General features: G+C 44.5%; 1 protein-coding gene and 1 long non-coding RNA gene across 2 annotated transcripts; both read left to right on the top strand.

The window, feature by feature from the left end:
* Nucleotides 1-1546: 1546 nt before the first annotated feature.
* Nucleotides 1547-17181, top strand: LOC101826838 (T-cell-interacting, activating receptor on myeloid cells 1). The gene is made up of 8 exons (XM_040733936.1): nt 1547-2006; nt 4952-4987; nt 5126-5452; nt 10714-11010; nt 12252-12542; nt 12942-13238; nt 14900-15038; nt 16696-17181. Exons 1-8 carry the CDS (start codon nt 1922-1924, stop codon nt 16700-16702), a joined length of 1479 nt encoding a protein of 492 aa, XP_040589870.1. The 5' UTR covers nt 1547-1921; the 3' UTR covers nt 16703-17181.
* A 223-nt stretch (nt 17182-17404) lies between these two features.
* Nucleotides 17405-24742, top strand: LOC121135355. Its single transcript, XR_005872496.1, has 2 exons — nt 17405-17798; nt 23807-24742. It is a non-coding gene; the product is annotated as an uncharacterized LOC121135355 (long non-coding RNA).
* Nucleotides 24743-25117: the final 375 nt, after the last annotated feature.

The raw sequence follows: 25117 nt of genomic DNA, 5'->3' as shown, positions 1-25117 counted from the left end.
AGGTAGTCTCGCTATACACAGTTTATTATTATTACACATATATGCTCTTATGTAACCCAGGTGGGCTAAAATTCACTATGATTCAGATGATTTTGAACTTTGAATCCTCCTACTTCCAGAGGATTAGAATTTCTCCAGAGCATGGATTTACAGGTGTGTGCTACCACACCCTGCTCCAAAAAGTTACATAACACTAGAAACCACCTGTTGTAGTCATTATTGTATCAAAAGATCTGGACATGGTGGCACACACCTGTAACCTCAGCCTTTGAGAGCACAGGCAGAAGGATCTGTGTGAGTTCAAGGCCAGCCTCATCTACATACTGAGTTCCAGGTCAGCCAGTGTTGCATAGTGAAAGCCTGTCTCAAAAATTTTTTTAAATAATATACAAGAAGCTCTCTGTGAGGCTAGTCTCTGATGTATCTCAGTATGAACAAGTTGCCTTGTAGAAAAGAAAAGAGCCAGCTGCTGACTCAACCTTGGCTAGCAACATCACAAAGAACTTGTCAGGCCAGGCGTTGGTGGCGCACGCCTTTAATCCCAGCACTCGGGAGGCAGAGGCAGGCAGATCTCTGTGAGTTCGAGACCAGCCTGGACTACCAAGCAAGTTCCAGGACAGCCTCCAAAGCCACAGAGAAACCCTGTCTCGAAAAACCAAAAAAAAAAAAAAAAAAAAAGGAAGTTGTCAGTTTGCTTTTCCTTTACATTACATCTATGTTCTATCTGCTTTGTGTGTGTGTGTGTGTGTGTGTGTGTGTGTGTGTGTGTGTGTGTGTGTGTGTTTTGGGAGGGGTTGGTCTCAAGTAGTCCAGGCTGGCCTTGAACTCCCTAATTAGCTGAAGATGTTCTTCAACTTGTGATCTGCCTGTATCCACCCACAATGCACTGGGATTAGAGATCTGTGTCACCATGCTTGGTTTATAGCGCTGGGGATGGAACCCAGGGCTTCATGCACACCAGGTCAGCATTCTGCCAACAGAGCTCCAGCCCCAACCCTTGCTTTCCCCAATCTACGTATTGAGCATACTGAGTTTTACCCTAACATGTTCAATGAGATTTCTGGTTCATCCTACGTAATCAGCACGCTGATCTGTTGTGAGTTCAGGCTTCAACACCCATCCAAGTATCTCACCACTTTGATGATTTCCTGGAGATGGAATTAAAAACCCTGAGCAACTTACAGAGGCCGAGAAGGGAAAGGAGCCTAGGGATCATGGTGGCTCAGCAGCCGGTCCAAGGATCTCCTTCAAGTCTCTTATCAGCAGAAGAATAGGACCAGGGTGTTGCAGTAGTTTCTTCTACCTTAAGGACCAGGCAGGACTGGGTTCGAGCTGGCCGCTCCATTCATTCCTGCCACATCCACTTTCAGGACATGCGCAGATGACATCTATTGCAGTACGTTCCTATGACCCCTTCAGAGTCGTGACTCACTTGATCGTCTTCTATATTGGTCTGCTTTCAGGCCTTACATAGGCGACTTCCTACAGGACTAACACTGGGCTTGCCAGGTTCCTTCTGAGATGATGTATGTATGTAAATGCTGATATTTATGCAAATTAGGAGGCAGATGTGGTGGTCACTAAACATCTGTCAATATTTCTTTCCTTTTTAAATTTTATTTAGATAACGTTTTTCATTTATTTTATATATGGACCAAGAAAAGAGTCAGGGGACATGCTAACTCATATTTGACTAGCATTTTCTCAGAACATTGGGCAGAATGCGCAAAAGAGCTTAGAAGTCAGTGGTCTGAATTCTTTCCATGTGGTGAGAGTCCTGTGTGATCCAAGCCAGTAGGAAGTGGTGTGGTGTTGCACAATGACCACATCCTGATCATTATCATGAAACAGAAGCTGTAGACTAGCTCCAGAGATTAAAAACTGAAGGAAGGCCATTGCTGCTGGTCCCAGAATTACACACATGCAGCAGCAGGAGTGGCAGCTGAAGAGGCATCTGTTACCTCGGGGCGTCATGAACTCCCAATCCTTGCTCTTGCTCTGTCTTGGTAAGTCCCAGGGGGGCAGGGCTGTGTGTAGTTGGCGAGTGGGTTGTGGAAGCAGCTGCAGTCGGTGAGGCCAGTGGGGTAGCTAGGGAGGCTGTAGGACATGTGAATAAATTTCATTTTGTGAACACATGTCTTGTGTGAGGAATGTGCTGGGCGCTTTACACACATTTTCCTGTTCCCTCCAACTCAGTAGGTTCTGAATTTCTTAATAGCTGTCAGACACATGAACATGACACTCTTTCTTTTGCACTTGGTGTGTGTGTGTGTGTGTGTCTGCACATGTGTGCACGCATGTGCCTACATGCACACGTGGGGCAAGCTAAGGAGAGCATTAGGTATCTTTCCTTGTTCTCCCTCTAGTTTTTGAGATTTCTCAGTGAGGCTCAAGCTTCCTCTTTCAGAAGGCTGCTGGCTAGCAAGCTCCCTAGATCTGCCTGTCTCTGCTCTCCAGTGCTGGGGTTGCAAGCATGCACAGCCATGTCCTTCTTAAGTGTGTGCTGGAGATTTGAACTCAGGTCCTCTTGCTGTCACAGGAATTATTGTTAACCATTGAGCCAGTAGCTACATCAGTGAAGAAAATGTATTTTTCTCCCTCCACACACAGCTACTGTTGATTGAAAAGCTGGGCAGTGGTGGTGCACACCTTTAATTTCAGCACTTGGGAGGCAGAGACAGGTGGATCTCTGTGAGTTCGAAGCCAGCCTGGTCTATAGCCTGAGTCCCAGGACAGGCTCCAAAGCTTCAGAGAAACCCTGTCTCAAAATAAATAGATAAATAAATAAATAAAACAAACAGCCTAGATATATACAAAAGCAGAGGAATAGATAAACATAACGAGATACACGTGCACAATGGAATTTTACATAGTCCTTTTCTTTAGAAAATGAGATTATGATATTTGCAGGAAAACAAATGCAAATGTTAATTATTACGTTAAAGAATATAAGCCCCCCCCCGCACCCAGATGGCTTAGTGAGTAAAGGCGTTTGCCGCCATGCCTGACGACCTGAGTTCAATCCTTAGGACCCACGTGGTAGGAGGGGGAGAACCTGACCTTCATGAGGTCCCCTCTGACCTCCCCGTGTGCACCACGGCGTGCGTGGGAATCCCCGGTAAACAGTGGAAATTAAGAAGACGCGATGATGATGAGACTGCATGTACTTTATGCTAACCTACTGGCCCGCGAGGTTAGTGCGGATAAAGGAAGGGAAACAGCCTCGAGTCGATCACGTCGTTTTTTTGTATTTTTCACTAGCATGAGATTAATTGTGACATCATCACGTACGCTCATCACCGAGCCTCGCTCAGCTCATATTCCCTCTGTCAATTACTCTGCCCCGTCTCTCCTCCCTGTCTCTCTCTGGTCCTCCTTTGTCCCCCTCAAATAGTCCCCGCACTCTGCGTTGGTGCGACAGGATACAGAGAGAAATCTACGCTTGCACGGGAGGAAAAGTATGTGATCCTGTCTTTCTTTCCCACACTGTGCTCTCTTGTCCCCTCCCCCGTCCCATCCCTCTCCGTCACGATCCGTCTTGTGCTTGCATGCTGTATACATATAGCACGCGCACACGCACACACACACATATCCAAAATAAGATGAATAAATAAAGAAAATGAGATACACATTCACAATGGAATTTTATGTAAGCCCCTTTTCATTAGAAAATGAAATCATGATATTTGCAGGAAAATAAATGCAAATGTTAACCATTGCGCTAAAAACTAAAATATGCCAGACTCAGAAAGAAAAATAGTGTGTGTGTGTGTGTGTGTGTGTGTGTGCGCGCGCGCGCGCGCACACATGAGCGCATGTTTTCTAGGGATGTAACTCTGGTTACCTAGCAAGTGACTTCACACCTGAGTCATATTGTCAGGCCTGAGTTAATCACTATCATGTGCTTATACAATGCCTGCCTGGTACCCACTACGTATAGACACACTTGCTGGGCACTGACTGTCCACATCTGGCTCCTTTTCTTCCCTTCTGGGTGGACACATTCAATAAACCAGTGGTTCTCAACCAGGGTTGGTCATGGCTTCAACTTTGCTGGCTCCACCCAAGGGAGCATGCTGGTGACGTGTAGAGGGCAAAGGTCAGGACTGTTGCTGGCTGCCTAGAATGCACAGGCAGACACCGCAGTGAAGTCACCTGGCCCAGATGTCAAAACTATTGAGGTTGAGGCATGGTTGTGTACGTCTTCAAGTGTATCCAACCTTGCCAACCAGATGACTGCAGCTATATATTTATGAGTTATATATTGCATTCCATTGGTTTTCATCTGAGTTGCTCATGTGCGCGCACACATATACACACACACACAGAGGCATGCAAGCACACACACACACACACATCACAGCACGCCTGTGGAGGACAGAGGACAACTTTCAGGAATAGGTTCCCTCCTTCTGCCATGTCAGGATTGAACTCAGGTCATCAGACTTGGCAGCAAGTGCCTTTACTCAGTGAGCCGTGTCTCTGGCCCCACTGTAAGTTAGCAGGTGTAAGGATTCCTCTGGTAGAATCTTTAGGGTCTTCTAAATAATACAATAGATCTTGTCCTGGAGAATCTAGAAAAGAACACCCACCCCAGACATCTTGTTTCAGCCACCGCAAGTCATGTTGCCGCCCTCTTCTGGCCTTCATGGGCAAGGGATTCATGACAGGCTGGCGGAGAACTAACTTACAATGGCAAGAGGGTGAGCTCACTGTCCAGCGGAGAATATTTGTTACAGTCTCAGGCTGACACTGATGGCAAAGGTGTTTTCAGGGAGGAGACAGGCTGTTGGAGAGTCTGAAACATGCCGGAGTCCAGTGTGGTGAGCACAGAAACTCCTGGGTGAGTGAAGCCAGAGTCTGAGCTCAGCAGTGGAGTCTCCGGAGCAGGGAGGGCGATGAGGGATCTCCAGGCAGGCGATGCATCTGATGATGACTCATTCTCTTGCAGGGCTGTGTGCTGGGCAAGCAGGCGTAACTGGGGATGGTAAGTGCCTCTTTATTCAAGCCCTCCGTGATCCTTCAACCCATGTGTTTAAATGGCTCCATCGCTCGTTTTAAATGCTTCCCAGGGAGCAGGATGGATGATATGTCACATGTAACTCTGAGATTTACTTCCTTTCAGAGCCGGTACCGGAGCCCATCCTCAGCGCCTGGCCAAGCTCCGTGATTCCCAACAGGGGCAATGTGATGCTGAAATGTAACGATTTTCTGAGAAGCACAAAGTGTCTTATTACAAGGAGAGATGTAAATTTGAATGCTGGGACACCGCTTAGGTTGGCAGATTGGTCATCTAAATTACGTTCAATTGAGGCAGTTCTGGGTCGGTTTAAATTCTACCTCTTTGACTTAGAGGAGAGTGATGCTGGGCACTACATCTGCGAATGCTATGGAAACGCTAACCAGGATGTGAAACTGCAGTACAGTAACGCGATTCTAATACTGGTCGCAGGTGAGAAGGGGCTTCCTCAGAATGACATGTGTCAGTCTGTCAGAGGCGGAAAGGAAAGTAGAGAAGGCTGATCATCTTCAGAGCAGCTGAGGAGGGTAGGGAGAGATGGTGACAAAAATTAATACTTTTTTTCCAATATATTTTTTTAATTTAAATTAGAAACGTGCTTGCTTCACATGTCAATCCCAGCTCCCTCTCCCACCCCTCCTCCCTCGTCCCTCTACCAACTCCCTCCAGCCCCCCACCCAATCCCCACACCATTCCCCAGGGAGGCTGAGGCCCTTCTTGGGAGATCTGCAGAGTTTGACATTTCACCCAGGGCTGGGCCTAGGCCCTTCCTCATGTGTCCAGGCTGAGAGAGCATCCCTCCATGTGGAATGGGTTCCCAAAGTTCATTCATACGCCATGGTGAACACTGATCTACTACCCAAGGCCCCAGAGATTGCCGAGGCCTCCTCACTGACACTACATTCAGGGGGCCTCTCAACTATCAGTCTGGGGTCCAAGAGCTCCCCCTTGTCAGGTCAGTTGTTTCTGTGGTTTCCACCAGCACAGTCTTGACCCCTTTGCTCATCACTCCTCCTTCTCTGTCACTGGGTTCCAGAAGTTCAGTTCAGTGTTTGTTTAGCTGTGGGTATCTGTCTCTGCTTCCATCAGTCACTGGATGAAGGTTCTAGGATGGCATATAAAGTAGTCGTAAATCTCATTATCAGGGAGGAGCAATTAAGGTAGCCTCTCCACTATTGTTTAGTTTGACAGTTGGTGTTATCCTTGTAGATCTCTGGAGATCTCACTAGTGTCAGATCTTTCCTCAAGCATATAATGACTCCCTCTATTATGCTATCTCTCATCCTGCTCTCCTCTATTCTTATCCCAACTCAACCTTCCTGCTCCCCATGACTTCCTCTCCCTTCCTCTTCTCCCCCTTTCTTTTTCCCCTCCCCCCATGCTCCCAATCTGCTCAGGAGATCTTGCCTCATTCCACATCTCTGGGGTATCATGCATATCTCTCTTGAGAACCTCCCTGTATCCCAGACTCACTGGCAAAGAGATTGCAGACTGGCACTCCTCTGATCCATGTCTAAAATCCATATATGAGTGAGTACATACCATGTTTGTCTTTTTGTGACTGGGTTACCTCACTCAGGATGATTTCTTCTAGTGTCATCCATTTACCTGCAAATTTCAAGATTTCATTGTTTTTTTTCTGCTGAGCAGTACTCTTCAGTTGTGTGCCCCATAGTATGAACGGCGCCCCCTTCCAGCAGGAAGCAGTTTGGAATGAGCGATGTCCCAATTCCCATCTTATTTATAAATGTTTGTTTTCATTTAAATGGGGTTGTTTATAATTGGCTAATGATCACAGCCAATATTTTTTTAATGGTAAAAAACGGAATTATGGTATAGGTATTGTTTTTCATTTATTGATACAAATTCAAGGTCAATTCTGTGATGTATATATTTCTCCTCTTGATTAAGTATTGTGCTTATACTGATCTTTTAAAACGTAATGCATAATTGAATACAGACTATAGTTATTGATAATAGAATTTATAGTTAGGTAAGTTAGGTTTTCTAGATATACAGAAATATATTTGAGATAGATAAACAGTCTTCAAACCTTTCAAAGACCTTTAGAAAATGGCATTTAAAATGGTTTAGGGTTTTTCTTGACAATGAGAAATGTCTACTCCTGGCAGCACCAATTATGTCTGAGAGGAAGATGGGCATCGAAGAAACTCGTTATGGAGTTTGCTTTCAACATGGCAAGATTAGCCATTTGGGCAAGAAACTGCTCTTGCCTAGACTGTTTGACTGTTGTTGTATAATCTGGACATGCAGGACCCACAGGAAAGTGACTGCTGAACTCAGTCTTACAGGGTTCCTGCTTCATGGAAGAGTCTACGGGACTTTCTGCAGGACACAGAAAAATGACTGACAGACTGCTGATGCAGATGGACAGTTTGAAATTTCCTGCTTTGCTGAGAAGTGTTCCAGACACATTGTGCCCTATGGGCTGAAGATGGATGCCCCGACAATACAGAGGAACTTCGGGTGACTGTCCAGATAGCAAGATGTCTCTGTCAATCCTAGTGTTTATATATTATCCTTCTGTGGTCTTTGATGGAGTTGAAGACAGATAGTTATAATTATAGTTTTCCTTAGTTATGATAAAAGATAAGCTACATATAGAACTTTGGACTCACAAGGATGGGATGGATGATATTTTCTTTAAATCTTGATAAAATATTGTAACTATGTTCTTACTTGATAACTGTTCTGTTATATACAATTTGACTGTGTTAAAGTTAAGACCTTTCTTTTGTTTAAACAGAAAAGAGGAGATACAATTTGACTGTTAAAGTTAAGACCTTTCTTTTTGTTTAAACAGAAAAGAGGAGATGTTGGGGAAGTCTTATGTTAATAAAGCACTGTCTGGCCAATAGGAATCTAGATAGGTGGGATTAGGAGTCCAGGAGGATTCTGGGAAGGAGAAACACAAGAGAGTCGACATGTAACGCCATGGGGTAGGAGCCCGGAACTATTCTCCGGTAAGAGACATACTTAGATTAACAATTATGGGGTAATTACTTAAGGCAGAGCTAGCCAGTAAGAGACAAGCAAGGCCAACAGCTTCATAATTAATATAGTCTCCTGCGTGTTTATTTGGGGACTACAATGAGGCAGAGCCCAGGCGGCTGGCGGGGGGGGGGGCATAAACCAAAGCGGCTAGCAAGGAAAAGCTGCCCTTTACACTTGAGTTCTTTGTAAATTTTGGAGATCAGCCCTCTGTCAGATGTGGGGTTAGTGAGTATCTTTTCCCATTCTGTCAGCTGCCTTTTTGTCTTGTTGACTGTGTCCTTTGCCTTACAGAAGCTTCTCAGTTTCAGGAGTTCCCATCTATTAATTTTGGATCTCACTGTTTGTGCTAGTGGTGTTATGTTCAGGAAGCTGTCTCCTGTACCAATTCGTTCAAGGGTACCTCCCACTTTCTCTTCTAAGAGGTTCAGTGTGGCTGGATTTATATTGAGGTCTTTGATCCATTTGGACTTAAGTTTTGTGCATCGCGATAGACATGGATTTATCTGCAGTCTTCTACATGCCAGCATCCAGTTATGCCAGCACCATTTGTTGAAGATGCTATTTTTTCCATTGTATAATTTTAGCTTCTTTGTCGAAAATCAGGTGTTTGTAAGTGTATGGGTTAATATTGGGGTGTTCTATTAGATTCCATTGGTCTACCTGTCTATTATTGTGCCAATACCAAGCTGTTTTCAGGACTATAGCTTGAAGTCAGGGATGGTGATGACTCCAGACGTTGCTTTGTTGAACAGGGCTGTCTTGGCTATCCTGGATATTTTATTTTTCCATATAAAGTTGAGAATTGTTCTTTCAAGGTCTGTGAAGAATTGTGCTGGAATTTTGATGGGGATTGCATTGAGTCTGTAGATTGCTTTTGGTAGGAGTGCCATTTTTATTACATTGCTTCTACCTATTCAAGAATATGGGAGATCTTTCCATTTCCTGGTGTCTTCTTTAATTTCTTTCTTTAAAGACTCAAAGTTCTTGCTATACAGCTCTTTCGCTTGTTTGGTTAGCGTTACCCCAAAGTATTTTATGTTGTTTGTGGCAATTATAAAGGGTGACGTTTCTCTGATTTCTTTCTCAGCCCTCTTATCATCTGTATATAGTAGGGCTACTGATTTTCTTGAGTTGATGTTGTATCCTGCCAGTTTTCTGAAAGTGTTTATCAGCTGTAAGTGTTCCCTGGTAGAATTTTTCAGGTCACTATCATATCATCTGCAAATAGTGAAAGTTTGACCTCTTCCTTTCCTATTTGTATCCCATTGATCTCCTTTTGTTGTCTTATTGTTCCAGCTAGAATTTCAAGTACAATATTGAAGAGGTATGGAGAGAGTGGACAGCCTTGTCTTATTCCTGATTTTAGAGGAATTGCCTTGCGTTTCTCTCCATTCAGTTTGATGTTGCCTGTTGGTTTGATGTATATAGCCAGAAATGAACACTTTTAGATAATGCTTTCATTTGTATATGTGTGTACTGTGGATATGTGTGTGCATATTACTCATGTGTGGGGTGTGTTCACATGTGTATATGCGCATGGAGTGTGAAAGTCAACAATTGTTCTTCAATCTTAATCATCAAAGCAAGTTCTCTCAATAAAATCCTAGATCCTGGATATGGTTAGTTTGGGTAGCCATCTTGCTCTGGGGGATCCCCTGTGTTGGCCTCCTGAAGCTGGGGTTATAGGCAGACCTCTCAGTAATTGCACGGCTAACGGGGAACCAAACTCTGGTTCTCATGCCTGGATTGTTTAAGGATAAGAAAGAATTAAGACTGGAGGACAAAGAAGACAATTTACATGAACTCACGCAGGATTTGTTTAATGCAAGAGGGTGTGGTCTCTAGTACTGACAATGGTCTCAGTCACTCAACGGCCAGAGTTCAAGAGAACATGGATGACATGCATTAAGCTGGGGTTTGGTGGCTAGGGGTAGGGAAGGGGAAGATAGAATCCTTAGGGCAGTCATGTGATTCCTGGGTGAGTGTGGTGACCCACCTGTACTCCAGTTTCAGAAGAGAGACTGGTTCACCAGGGCAGGGTGGCTAAGGAGAGTAACCGCACCCAGGAACTGTGACTTGGCTGTGAGGTCCGTCTTGGTGAACAAGGGGGAGGAGCAATTGAGGATGAGTCTGAACATCGCCCTACAGATCCCACATGCATGCACACATGTGAGGTTAGCCGCTTCCTTAGATAGGGCTGGTTTGCAGCCCCAGGGTCTTGGTACTTCCTACAAGCACCCCGTGTGTGGGAGAGGGGGTTGGCTGCTTTTCTTCTGTAGTCCCCAACTTGCTGCCTTCTTGGAACCTTGAGTTCAGCTCAGTGTCTTGGCTTTTTCTTCTTCCTGGGAGAGTTCTTTTGGACAGCAAGTACTCTACCTGCTGAGCTTTCTCCTCAACCTAAATGCTTTAGTTTTATCTGAAAGTTGATGGAAGGAAAATTGTCTCCATTTTCAGCTGGGTTTGATCTGGCTCACACCTTTGATCCTAGTACTCAGGAAGCAGAGACAGATGGATGTGTGAGTTCAAGGCCAACCTGGTCTACATACTGAGTTCCAGGACAGTCAGGGATACTCATTAAGGTCAGATCCAGAGTGGGAGAGATCAGGCATCGTGAGAACAAGGGGGAGGAGAGTAACCCAGGCTTTCCTCACCATGACCACAGGATTCTTGTCTCTCAGGACATTTACCTAAACCTTCCCTCCAAGCTCACCCAGGGAGCAATGTGGCAGCAGGAGGGAATGTGACTCTGCGGTGTGAGAAGCCAGATAATATGACTGAGTATGAGATGTTCATGCTACTGAAGGAAGGAGATTCATCACCTGTACAAATGCTGAGATCAGAAAGGAACAGAGCAGACTTCTCACTCCAAGATATAACAGACACGGACACAGGAAACTACAGCTGTGTCTACCACCAGATAGGAGCCCCTTTCTGGACCTCACATCCTAGTGATCCCCTTGAGATCTTGGTGTCAGGTAAGCTTTCAATATTCTCCTTAATAGTATTTGTATAATTACTGTGACCCCAGCTCTGCATAGGATCTGACGCTGTCTTCTGGCCTCTTTGGGCATGTACACTCATGACCATTCCCATGGACAGGCACACAGTAACATAGAGACATGGACCCTCTCTCTAATTCTCTCCCTGTCTCTCTCTCTAACACACACACACACACACACACACACACACACGCGCACACACACACACACGTGCACGCACACACGCACACACGCACAAGACACAAACCTACTCACCCCACCAAGGGCGCCCAGGGCAAACAAACAGTTGTAGTAAATGTTCACATTGGTGAACTTACGTGCTATTATTGGGGTACAGTTGAACTCTGAGGTGTCCCTTTGATACTTTGTCTGGATGAGGTATCTGTACTTAACAGTGGTGTATTCAAGTCTCCCATAATTCTTGTATCTGGACTTGTCTGTTTATGTCCAGTAGTATTAGTTTTTATGAAAACAGGTGCACCAGCATTAAAAATATACAGCCTTTCTATCTGTTTTTAATACTTGTTAGTTTTATTTCATGTACATTGGTGTTTTGCTATATATGTACGTGTATATGAGGGTGTCAGATCACCTACAAATGGAGTTACAGATATTTGTGATCTGCCACTTGGGTGTGGGGAATTGAACCCAGGTCCTTTAGAAGAGCAACAGGTGCTCTTAACCACTGAGCCATCTCTCCAGCCCCAAAGGCAGAGCTTTTATGTAAATCCATGTCTATCTTTTTTATATTTGATGTAGCTCCTTTTATTTCATTATCTCACAGTTTGTCACCAGACTTTCTGTAAGGTTTTTGAGACAGCATCTTGTTCTATAATTTAGGCAATTTTTTAATGTAGCCTAGCCTGGCCTTGAACTCATTGGCTTCCTGCATTTGCCTCCTGAGTGCTGGGAATAAAGTTATGAGTCACTATGCCCAACTCAAATGTTAGAACCCTGAATGTGTGAACTCGGGGTCTGAGCTCAGCTGGAACATCTGGGCTGGTCCTCAGGACCAAGAATGAGTGGCTCTCAGTAGGCACTTGTACATCATTCTTGTCTCTTTTGCAGATCTGAATGACGGTCGAGCAAAAAGAGATGATGGGTGAATCAGCCACACCCGACCTGAGCTTTCAACACACGTGTTCTCTAGATCCTCCCTGGGCTTCCTGGGAGCAGGTGGTTGTGTCAGATCCAGACTTGTTTTTGTTTCCCTCCAGATTTCCTTCCCAAACCCAGCCTCAGTGCTTGGCCAAATTCAGTGGCCTCAGAGAATAGCAACGTGACACTAAGATGCGTGAGTCCCACACCGGACACACGACTTGTTCTCAGAAAGGGAGATACTGTTTTGGATTCGAGGCTTCCACATCACTTGACAGAGGGGACAGCTGAGTTTCACCTGACTAACCTTCAGCAGAGTCATGCTGGATATTATACTTGCGGATACCATTTGAAGGAGTCCCCGAACAGAATCTCATTTTCCAGTGATGCCCTCTTCCTGTTGGTGACAGGTGAGGAGGGGCTCCCTCACAACAAACTACAGTGATTTTCAAACATGGGTGAGCATGGATCCAAGGGAATGAGGGCAGGACAAAAGGGACTTCATCTGGGGCTGGTGAGATGACTCAGTTGACAGAAGGTTCAGCTGCCAACCCAAGCATGATTCCAGAGACCCACAGAGATAAGTGGAGCTGAGGAAGGTGTTAGGGAGGTGGGGTGAAAATGGTCAGTATATACTGTGTACATGTGCAAAATTATCTGCAAACAATGTTAATAAATAAAAACATGTCTGTTGAGAGTCAGCATAGACCGTGGGGAAGTTTCAGTATCTTCAGGACCCTTGCAGGACAGGAAGGATGGATACAGGACTCCAGGCTTGACCCCTCCCCTTGGATCTCGTTTCTCTACAGGACATTTGTCTCAGCCTTCCCTCCAAGTCCAGCACTGGGGTCACGTGTCCGCAGGAGGGAAGGTGATCCTGCAGTGTCAGAGGCCACACAACTCAACACAGTACAAGACGTTCGCTCTGCTGAAGGAGGGGACTTCGTCCCCCGTACAGCTTCTGAAGTCAGAAAGTGACGAGGTGGAATTCACCCTTCAGGATGTGACCGTCCAGGACGCAGGAAGGTACAGCTGTGTCTATCTCCAGGCAGAAGCCCCTTTCTGGGCCTCCCATCCAAGTGATCATCTTGATGTCTCAGTGGCAAGTAAGTATTTTATGAGGGTGGTTTTATTTTACCCAATAAGACATAGTTCATTCCTTAATTTTATTCCTTCCTTACTTGTGCTCTTACCTCCTTCTGAAAAGATCTATTTTATTTTTGAAAATTGTGTGTATGCCTGTGTCTCTGTGTGCTTATATGCATACCAGTGAGGTGCATGCTGAGGCCAGGTGAGGGCATCAGATCCCCTGGAGTTGGAGTTAGAGGTGGTCGTGAGTTGCCTGATGTGGATGCTAGGAACTGATGTCAAATCTGTGTCAATGCCTGTCCATAAATGTTTCCCCGTAATATTTTAAGTTTCTGTACTTGCGGTAAGTTATTTGATTCATTTGGAGTTGATCATGTGCAGGGTGACGCACAGGGATCTAGTTTCTAGGGCAGCCAAGTTATGTAAAATAATCCTATCTCAAAACAAAAGCAAGAACAAAAACAAACTGTGTGATGAAGAGAAAATACACAAGGAGAAGAGGTAAGGCAGTGTGGTCATTTGAATGAGAATGGTCCCTGTGTGCTCATACATTAAGGTGCTTGGTCTCCAGTGAGTGGAACTATTTGGGAAGGATCAGGAGGTGTGTCTTTGCTGGAGGTGGTTTGTCACAGGAAGTGGGCTTTGCGGTTTAAAAAGCTCATGCCATTCCCAGTTGGCTCTCTTTGTCTCATACTTGTCAATCAAGAAGTGAACTCTCAGCTACTGCTGGTGAGCCCCATATTAATCATTTTTTAATGAGTTGCCTTTGCCATGTGTTCTTATCATTACAATAGAAATCCTAAGGACCACAGGCAGAAGCCTAGTTATCTTTGAATGACAATTTGACTCAGCCTTGATTCACTAGAAGAAAGAGGCCTCAATTGAGGGATTTTCTAGGTCAGATTGGTATGTTGGTACCTCTGTGTCAGATTGTCCTGTTACTAATTGATGTAGGAAGGTCTTGTTGCCACACTTTGGGTGACACCGCTCCTCATGCATTTGGTTCAGAGATGTATTAAAAAAGCAACTAAACATGAGGCCGAGTGAACCAGAGAGCAAGCTGGAATCCAATGTTTTATTTTTTCATTTTAAAGATTTCTCTTATGTGGATGACTGTTTGATTCATACCCATAAATACATATATGTGTGCTACATGTGTGTCTGGAAGGCAGGAGGTCAGGAGAGTGTGTCGGAGCCCCGTGTAACTGGAGTTATGGATGGTGTGAGTTGTATTGCATGCTGAGGATCCACCTCCCGTCCTCTGGAGTATCAGCCAATGCTCTTAACCACTGAGCCATTTCTCCAGCCGTTCTCGCTGGCTTCTACATTCAGTCCCTGTCCTGACTTCCCTAGACAATGGATGGTAGTGTCTAGGATGTGATATAAACCTTTCCTCCCTTCATCAGCTTTTGGTCAGGATATTTTCATCATGGCACAGAGAGCAAAGTATATAGGACAGAATGAATACACAGAAATAAGGTTTAAAAAAAACAGATCAAAACTCCATTTCAGCTCTCATTGAAGCCCACGTTGTGGGTTCAAAGGTTTAAACTGCAAAGACTGGGCAGCTGCCCACTGGCCAATGTCGGAGTGAATGGAAGAAAGTCCGGTCTGGTTGCTCATTTTGGGGATGAAGGATGCTCCTTACAAACAGGGCTAATCATCTTCTCTCTTCCAGTTACCCCAAGTGCCTTAGCAGAATGCTATGCCAAGATTAATCTCATCAGGCTGGGAATGTCTGCCATGTTTGTGGTGTTGATGGCAGTCTTCCTGGCTGAAGCCTGGTATAGCCAGAGGGTGTCACCCAGCAGACCCAGGTAAAATAACAAAGATTTTCCCTATTTCATGACTCTTGGGTGGTTATGACGGATGTTTGACCACCGGATTGGGGGAGCTATAACTGAGAAATAAAAATGGCCAAGAGTGATGATGTGCACCCTTATTCCCAGCATTTAGGGGACACACAGGTGGATCTCTAAGATTTCCAGGTCAGCCTGGCCTACATAGAGAGGTCAAGTGCATACTTGGGGACCGTGTCATCAAAAAACAGTAATAAAAAACAATAAAAGGAAATAACAAATGATGTTATGGTACATTTAGGTTTTGTTAATTATACATTAATCGACATGGGAAAATAATGAATTAAGTTCGTATTAAATAGTTACACTAATAATTAAATGCCAACAGCGCAGGAGCTAATGAACATACATATGAAATGTTTACTTTCTGTAGAAAATTTCCATTATCCATTACAGTTAGTGCAACACAATTATTATCATTGTGGGGAACCGTTTAAACATCTGACTTTGGCATGGAGGCTTCTCATGGTTTTCCAAATGGACACTGATGTGGTTTTATGTGCAGTAGAGTTTTGTTTTGTTTTTTTAGCCATGTTGCGTTGTCCAGTTTGTTTAGGCATAGCTGCATTTAACATATAACTAAGCAGTACAACGTCTTTTCCCCTTAAATGTCAGCTCAGTGATCTGAGCTCATGGGAACTCGCAGACTCTGGAGCAACAGAATGACCTAGGCCCTCTGCATGTGTGTGACAGTTGTGTAGCTTGGTCTGTCTGCCAGGCTCCTAGCAATGAGACCAGGACCTGTCCCTGGTGCTTAGCAGGCTTGTGGGAACCTGTTCCCCATGCTGGATTACCACACCCAGCCTTTATGCAGAAGGAGGAGCTAGGTCCTGCCTCAACATAATGTGCCATGCTTTGTTCAAGCCCATGGGAGGCCTGCCCTGTTCTGAGTGGAGACAGAGGAGGAGCGGGTGTGGAGGGGGTAGATGGGAGTGGGGTGAATGGAAGTGAATGGAAGGAGAGGAGGGAGTAGAAACCGTGGTCAGTATGAGAAATAAGTGAAAACATGCTCAATAAAATAAAAATATTAAAAATTTCAGCGGAGGCCTCAAATTTGCGAAAGAAAGAATTACCCGTGGGGGTGGGAAGATGGCTCAGCGGTTAAGAACTCACTGTTCTTCCCGAGGAGCTGAGTTCATCACAACCACCTCTAACTCCAGCTTCAGGGATCTAACGCCTTCCCGTGGCCTCTGCAGCCCTCAACCCTAACATGCACGTACCCTCTCCACACTCACACACACAATTTAAAAAATTAAACCTATCTTTTTGGCTAAGCATCTTCTACCTACTGCAGCTTTTAAATAACTCAAGTGGAGAGGATGGTGGTGGGGTGCCCAGAGTAGAATCTATGTATGGAGACCCTACAAAATTAAAAATTTGGGGAAGCTGACAGGGTATAGCAGACAAAGGTATTTGCTACTGACCCTGACAACCCGAGTTTGATCCCCAGAATCCTCATAGCAGAGGAAAGAACCAACACCACATGTTATCCTCTGACCTCCCTCTACATGTATGTCCGGCCATATGCATACACGCACACATGCCATGAAATACGTAAAATGTAAGAAGACTTACTATTCTCAATCAATGCAGGTCTGATCTTCTTTCCTCACAGGCCCTGAAGCACCCCAGGGTCACCATGAATCCTTGGTCACGGTGGACAAGCAGCTCTTCAGTTTTCTGTGAAGCCTGCACTGCCAGCTCTCTGAGAGCTATCCAGGGATGGATGGCAGCTGTGTCCCTTCATTCCTTCCACGGCACAGAGGGCAAAACTGGTCACAGATGCTCGTGGGATGCTTCACAGATTTACAGTTACTACACTGAGTCTACAGTCGTATTTCTCCCTATGGATAGGGCCAGCTGCCTGGAATGTAAACCAAAACCTTGCACTGTGGATCTGTTTCAGTGTTCATAATTAAGTTAGTATGATGTATAAAGCTTTCCTTTATAATTCTGTAGAATACACTTTGTAGACCCTTTCAGGTCTCTGTATGTATTATACTAATTATGTTTATGGACCGTTATATAGTATTTTTTACACGTATCTCAAGTACATTGAATTTTATGCTTCTGATAAGTTATTAAAGTGAAGCTGTGTTCATTTTGTGTGGGCTCACAAGGGTGTGTGTGATTGTTCATGCGTGTGTGCATGTGGAGGCCAGTATCAGGCATCTTTCCTTTATAGTTTACCATTTTAAAAGATTTATTTTAGTGTATTTGTGAGTGAATGATGAGTGTGTGTGTGTGTGTGAGAGAGAGAGACAGACAGAGACAGAGACAGAGAGAGACAAAGACAGACAGAGACAGAGACAGACAGAGACAGAAACACAGACAGACAGAAAGACAGAGAGATCGTGGCATGCATGCATGTACCCATGGAAGCCAAAAGAGGGAGGCAAAGCCCCTGGGACTGCAGTTACAGGCAATTTTAGCTGCCTGTGGTGGGAGCTGGGTGGCTGTTCCCCTCCCCTTATCCCTCCTGCTTCTCTTGCCCCATGCTGCTCTTCCTCCTCCTTTCCCTCCTCCTCCTTCTCCTCTTCTTTGGAGACAGGGTATCCCGTGGCTCAGAATCGAATGGAACTCTCTGCATTCTGGGGATAACCTTGAACTCCTGTTAACCTTAGCTCCATGTCCTGAGTTCTGGGTCGAGGATCACAGATGTGCACCACCATGCCCGGCTGATATGTTGCTGCGGATTGAACTCAGACCCTAGTGCATGTAAGGCAAGTAATTTGCTAACAATATACCCAGCTTTGGATCTGCATGTAAGAAAACGATGAAATGATATTTAAATGGCAACCAAACAAATCTGAGTGCTGACTGGCTCTTGGCTGGTTTCCAGGAAGCCTTGTGAATTCTCCTGGTGCGATGCTGCCTGTGGTGCTTAGATTGTTTTCAAAAATAGTCATGTGATAAAGATAGCCATGTACTGATTTTGAGATAAAGGGATGAGCCGGAAAGGGAGAGTTTCTCCATAAGATGTATCAGTTTCGTTGTTGTTGTTGTTTGATTGCTTTTGTTTTGATGGGGGCTTGTGTTTTCCAGCCTGTGCGCTAACCCTCTCTCTAGCGAAAGATAACCCTGACCTCCCGATCCTCCTGCCTCTACCTGCCAAGTGCTGGGCTTACAGACGCGAGCCACCAGGGCTGCTTTTATGAGGTGCTGGGTATGGAATCTGGGGTGTTTGTTGAGCATGTCAGGTTAGCACTTCACAGACACTGCTAGCCCTGTAATTATCACCTTCATAACTTCAGAATAAACTGAGCTCACCCATGTCCCTCCATCCTGAAGGCTGCATAGCTGGGTCTGTTTCCATTCGTGAATTGCATTGCAAAACTGCCTTGGGGTCTGATTTCTTTCTCCTTTTTTTTTGAATTTTTTTTATTCATTTATTTTTGCAGACTAATTCCAGTTCTCCCTCCCTCCCCTCCTCCCGATCCCCCCACCTTCTCCTCACCCCACTCCCATCTGCTCATCAGACAGGGTAAGGCCTCTCTTGGGGAGTCAACGAAGTCTATGCCATCACCACACTGAGACAGGACCAAGGCCCTGCCCTTGTGCCTAGGCTGGACAAGGTATCCCTCCATAGGAAATGGACTCCAAAAAGCCAGTTCATGCGCTAGGGATAGATCCTGGTGCCACTGCCAGTGGCTCCACAAACTGCCCAAGCCACCAGCTGTCACCAGAATTCAGGGGGCCTAGTTCGGTCTTATGCAGGCTCCCCAGCCGTCGGTGAACTCCCACTAGCTGGGGTGAGCTGTTTCTGTGGGTTTCCCCATCACGGTCATGACCCCTTTGCTCATATTATTGCTCCTCCCTCGCTTCGACTGGACTCAGGAAGGTCTGCCCAGTGGTTAGTTGTGGATCTCTGCATCTGCTTCCTCAGTTACTGGATGAGGGGCCTGTGATGACAATTGTGATAGTCCTCAATCTGACTACGGAGGAAGGCCGGTTTAGGCACCCTCTCCACTATGGCTTAGAGTTTTACCCGGGGTCATCCTTGTGTGTTCCTGGGAAATTCTCTAGTGCCCAGTTTCTTGCTAATCCCGTAATGGCTCCTTCTATCAAGATATTTCTTTTCTTGCTCTCCCTCTCTGTCCTTCTCCCAACTCCACCATCCAGGTCTTCCATATTCTGCTTCCCACTCTCCTTCCTCCCTCCCCTCTCCCCTCCAGCCCTCTCCCATCCCTGCCATGTGCCCCATTTACTCAGGATGTCTTTTCAAGTTCCCTTTCCTGGGTGGATGCATGTATATCTCTTTTATGGTCCTCCTTGTTTCCTGGGTTCTCTGTGGTTGTGAGGTACAGTCTGGTTATCAGTTGCTTTATTTCTGATATCTGCTTCTGAGGGAGTACTTAACATGTTTGTCTTTCTGGGTCTGGATTACCTCACTCAGTATGTTTTTTTCTAATTCTATCCATGTGCCTGCAAATTTCAAGATGTCCTTTTTTTCTGCTTAGTAGTACTTCACTGTGTAAAGGTTCCACATTTTCTTTATCCATTCTTCAATTGAGGGGCATCTAGGTTGTTTCCAGGTTCTGGCTATAAGGAATAATGCTGCTATGAACACAGTTGAGCAAATGCCCTTGTGGTATGAGTGTGAATCTTTGTGTATGCCCAATAGTGGTATTGCTGGGTCTTGAGGTAGATTGATTCCTAGTTTTCTGAGAAATTGGCATGCTGATTTCCACAGTGACTGTACACGTTTGCACTCCCACCAGCAATGGAGGAGTGTTCCCCTGTCTCCACACCCTCTCCAGCATAAAGCGTCATCAGTGTTTTTGATCTTAGCCATTCTCACAGGTGTAGGATGGTATCTCAGAGTTGTTTTGATTTGCATGTCCCTGATGGCTAAGGATGTTAATAATTCCTTAAATGTCTTTCAATCATTTGAGTTTCTTCGTTTGAGAACCCTCTGCTTAGATCTGTACCCCATTTTAAAATGATTATTTGGCCTTTTGAAGTAGAGTTCTGTTGGGGACTGCTAGAACCTTGAACAAAATGGAGTCTGTCAACCGTTTCTTGGCCTTCTGACTACGTGACTGCGAGCACACATGCCCTTGAGACAAAGGAAAAGGCTAACCATTAAAGTTAAATTTACACAGGGCAGCCCACCCGCCTAGCCAGAGGGAAGTACCCTTACAGAGTAATTGTCTTTGTTAACAAGATTATAGTGTTCTGTTGTATACTTCCTACCCCTCCCTAATTCCTGCACCTGACTTACGCTGACAAGCATTTGTGGAATGCAACTGATGACTGATGGAAAATTACAGCTTTGTCTTTACCGTATTTGGTGTATATTTGAATTGAGACTTGATTGACATGCTTGTACCACCCCCTGAGGTCCTTCCTCTATAAGTTCCAGCGCGCCCCAAAAAATAAAGGCTCTTGATCAGCGAACGTTGTCTTGAGCCTGTTTCCATTAACCTCTTGAAGTTCACTTTCCAGATCGGATCTGCTCGTGAAGGCCCACTAAATTAGTAGCGACCCTCATCACCTCACCCCCGCGGGTCGGGGGTCCCTTCCCGGGGGTCGCAGAGTTCCTCATGTTCTTTTTATATTTTGGAATTCAGCCCTCTGTCAGATGTGTGGTTGGAGAATGTTTTCCCATTCTGTGGGCTGCTTTTTTGCCTTGCTGACTGTTTCCTTGCCTTACAGAAGCTGCTCAGTTTCAGGAGGTCCCATTTATCAATTGTTTATCTCAGTGTCTCTGCTACTGGCGTTATGTTCAGGAAGCGGTTTCCTGTGCCGATGCGTTCCAGGTTATTTCCCACTTTCTCTTCTAAGAGGTTCAGTGTGGATGGATTTATGTTGAAGTTTTGATCCGTGTGGACTTAAGTTTCGTGCGTGGTGGTAGGTTGGATCTATCTGCATTCTTCTACATCCCATCATCCAGTTATGGCAGTACCATTTTGTGAAGATTCTTTCTTTTCTTTCCATTGTATAATTTTAGCTTCTTTGTAAAAAAAATCAGGTGTTAATAGATGTGTAGATTAATATCAGGGTCTCAATTTGATTTCATTGGTCTACCTGTCTATTTTTATGCCAATACCAAGCTGTTTCCATTACTATGTCTCTACAATAGAGCTTGAAGTCAGGGATGGTGATGACTCCTGAAGTTCCTTTATTGTACAGGATTGTTGTAGTCAACCCAGGTTTTTTGTTTTTCCACATGTAGGGCTGGATTTGTGGATAGGTATTTTTACATCCGGTTTTGTCATGAATATCTTGTTTTCTCTGTCTATACTGATTGAAACGTTTGCTGGGTATAGTAGTCTGGGCTGGCATCTGTGATATCTTTTTGTCTGCATAATGTCTGTCCATGACCTTTCCATTGAGAAGTTGGGTGTAATTCTGATAGGTCTGCCTTTATATGTTACTTGGCCTTTTTCCTTTGCAGGCCTTTCTGTATTCTGTATGTTTAGTGTTTTGATTCTTCTGTGGTGAGGGTTCTCTCTCTCTCTCTCTCTCTCTCTCTCTCTCTCTCTCTCTCTCTCTGGTTTAATCTATTTGGGTTCTGTAAGCTTCTTGTACTTTCATAGCCATGTCCTTCTTTAGGCTGGGAAAGTTTCCTTCTATGATTTTTGTTGAATACATTTACTGTGCCTTTGAGTTGGAATCCTTATTTTTTTCTATCCCTATTATTCTTAGGTTCAGTCTTTTAGTGGTGTCCCAGATTTCCTAGATATTTCCTGTTACAATTTTGTTGAATTTAACATTTTTCTTTGATTGATGAATCTATTTCCTCTATAGTATCTTCAATGCCTGAGATTCTCTCTCTCCCTTCTCTTGTATTCTGTTGGTTTTGCTTGCATCTCTTGTTATTGACCATTTATACAGATTTTCCATTTCTAGAATATCCTTGGCTTCTGTTTACTACATTTCCTCTATTTCAGGTTTTAAGCCTTGAACCATTTCCTTCACCTGTTTGTTTGATTTTTCTTGGTTTTCTCTAAGAGAGTTGTTGAATTCATCCAATTTCTTGTTTTTCTTTTCCTCCATTTCTTCAAGGGAGTTTTTCACTTCCTCCTTAAGGGCCTCAATCATCTTCATAAACTTATTTGTAGGGTAACATTCTTCTGCTTCATCTGTGTTTGAATGTTCAGTTCTTGCAGTTCCGAGGCCAGCCTGCTTTATCGAGGGAGTTCTAGGACATCTAGAATCAAACAGAGAAATTCCGTCACGAAAAAGAAAGAACAAAAAAATAAAATGAAATGAAAAACAAAGACCTTCAAATAGGGCACCATTACAGTGTTAGAGGGATCAGTCCCTATTCATCACGGTAAGGAGAAGTTTGGCAAGCATAGCAGACATGATATTGGAAAATAGTTGAGGGCTACTCACTGATCTTTAGGATGGAGATAGAGAGAGAGACTAGGCCTGCTGTGGGCTTCTGAAATCTCAAACCCATCTCCTGTGACACACTTCCTTCAACAAAACCACACCTCCTAGCCCTTCTAATCATTTCAAAGTGTTCCACTCCTAAGTGACTTAGCATTCAAATACTTGAGTCTATGAGGCCTGTCGTGGTTTGAATAACAATGGCTGCCATAGGCTCAAATACTGAATGCTTAGTCATCAAAGAGTGGTGCTTCCTGGTAAGGATTCAGAGGTATGGCCTTATTGGGGAAGGTGTGGCCTTGCAGGAGGAAGTGTGTTACTGGGTGGTGGGGTGGGCGCTGAGTTTTCAAAATGCTAAAGCCAGCACCACTCTCTCTACTTCCTGTCCTCAGATCAGGATACAGCGCTCAACTGCTTCTCTGGAATCATGTCTATCATGCTTACTGCCAAGCTAGTGCCATGATGATAACGGGCTAAGCTTCCAAACCTGTAATGGAGTCATCAGTTACATTCTTTCTTTTGTAAGAGTTATTGTGGTCCTGATGTCTCTTCTCAGCAATAGAACACTGACTAAGCTAAGGTTGTTCTTATTCAAATCACCACGCCCACTATGTCAAATTAGTACTACTATGAACATGGGTGTGTGGTCATTCAAAGGAACATGGACAATCCAGCAATGTCCATACCCCTAAAGAGAATGATTTTCCAGTGCTGGAGGGATGGCTTAGTGGTTAAGAGCAGGTGTTGTGGTTGCCTAGAATCCAGGTTCCATCCCCACAACCATCTATCTAGACCTCCAGTTGTAGGGGATCCAAAAGCCCTCTTCTGACCCCCTTGCGTATTGGGCACACACATAGTGAACATATATATGTGTGTGTGTGTGTGTGTGTGTATTCAGGTAAAACACTTATAAATAAAAACAAACAGTTAATAAATCTGTTTTGTGTTCTTTTGTTTGTTTGTTTGTTTTTGGTTTTTCAAGACAGGGTTTCTCTGTATTGTTTTGGAGGCTGTCCTGAAACTCACTCTGTAGACCAGGGTGACCTCAAACTCAAGAGATCAGCTTGCCTCTGCCTCCCGAGTGCTGGGATTAAAGGTGTGTGCCACCACCACCCAGCTAAACAAATCATACAAATTATAAAAAGAAGGATGATCCCTCTTTTCCACAATAGCTATGAGCTGTTAATAGTCCCATAGCTTTGATCTACCGCAGGTCACCAAATCTGCTGCAAGTTCATGAGCACAATGCCCAAGCCTTTGTGTGACACTCCCTTTTCCCTCAACCATTTGGAATTTGTTTATTGGTTTCTCACATTTTAGACTTGTTTTAGTTTAAGTTTTGCCTGCTGTATATATGTGCATCACACGTGTTCCTTGTGCCCAAGGTCAGAAGAGGGCATCAGATTCCCCTGGAACTAGATCTGTGGACGGCTGACAGCTGTGGGTGCTGGCAGCAGAATCTGGGTCCTCTGGAACAGGAACCAGTGATCTTACCTGGAGAGCCGTCATTTCAGCCCCTGCTTCTCACTTTCATAATGGAGACTTCTCATCATTATCAAGATACCTCTGGTTGTCAGTTCATGGCTGAAAAACCATCACAAAGTTTTGGTCATCCGTTGCAAGAACACGAGATGGGGTTCTGAATGTGACAAGTGTTGATCTGGTTGCTCCAGAGAAGTGTTTGTCATTCAGTACAGTGGCTGAACCTTTAGCAATTGTGGTTCCAACTGGAAATGACAAGTCCACAGCTATCAGCAGCAGTTCGACCGCACAGGCTGCAGCCAGGTGGGAATTCTGTTTCCTCGGACACTGGCTCCTATCAAGGTCACTAAAGGAAACTTTATTTAAATTTCCATCCTTTTATAGAACTTGGGATTCAAAGTTTGAGTGTTGTGGGATAGTCATTTTTGTACACTGAAAATGTGCTGCTCTCTTGTTAATCAAAAGCCGATTGACCAAAAGCTAGACAGCATTTGGGGGGCAGAAAGAATCCCAACACACAGAGAAATTCCACCTGCAAATGGCCCTGACTGTGATTTCATAAATATTATCAAATGTTTATTTCTGATGTTCTCTACAGACGTATAATACAAATGGTCTTCTTGTAGTCCTAGTTCAATTAGCTCTTAGAGCTGGTGTTGGAGTTGGAGTGAGGATCTCTCATTTTTTAAACCCAAGCATGCTTGTTAAGGAAAATACAAATTCCCTGTCTCATGTCAGAAGAGCCACCTGATAGGGGATAGAAAAAAACAGAAACAAAATTAAGGGACTATTCTGCTGCCAATGATCTCATATTTAAGATAATAAAGAAATGGAGGCTACTAGTTAGTCAGCTGTTACCATCAAACTTGTAGTCATGTTATATATATTTTCAAGGTCAATGCTAGATACACAGGTGGTCTTTAAACACTTTACAGGTCTATAGAATATAGCATTTAGGATGTTTTAATAACATAAGTTTTATTATGACAATGAGGCATGTCTGTTCCTGGCAGCACAATCTACGTCAGAGTAGGGGATGGGCAATAAAGAAACTCTACATGGACTTTGCCTTCTTTGTGGCAAAAGATAGTCACTGTGCAAGAAACTCCCCGTGGCAGCTGCTGCCAGTCTGCTGTCCAAAGTGGACAAGCGGGACACAAAAAGAAGTGACTTCTGAGGTTTGCCAAGACAAGGCAGGACAGTCCTTTAAAATT

Source organism: Mesocricetus auratus, unplaced genomic scaffold (assembly GCF_017639785.1).
Source record: "Mesocricetus auratus isolate SY011 unplaced genomic scaffold, BCM_Maur_2.0 Super-Scaffold_100037, whole genome shotgun sequence".
NCBI classification, from domain to species: Eukaryota; Metazoa; Chordata; class Mammalia; order Rodentia; family Cricetidae; genus Mesocricetus; species Mesocricetus auratus.
This window is presented reverse-complemented; position numbering and strand designations above follow the sequence as displayed.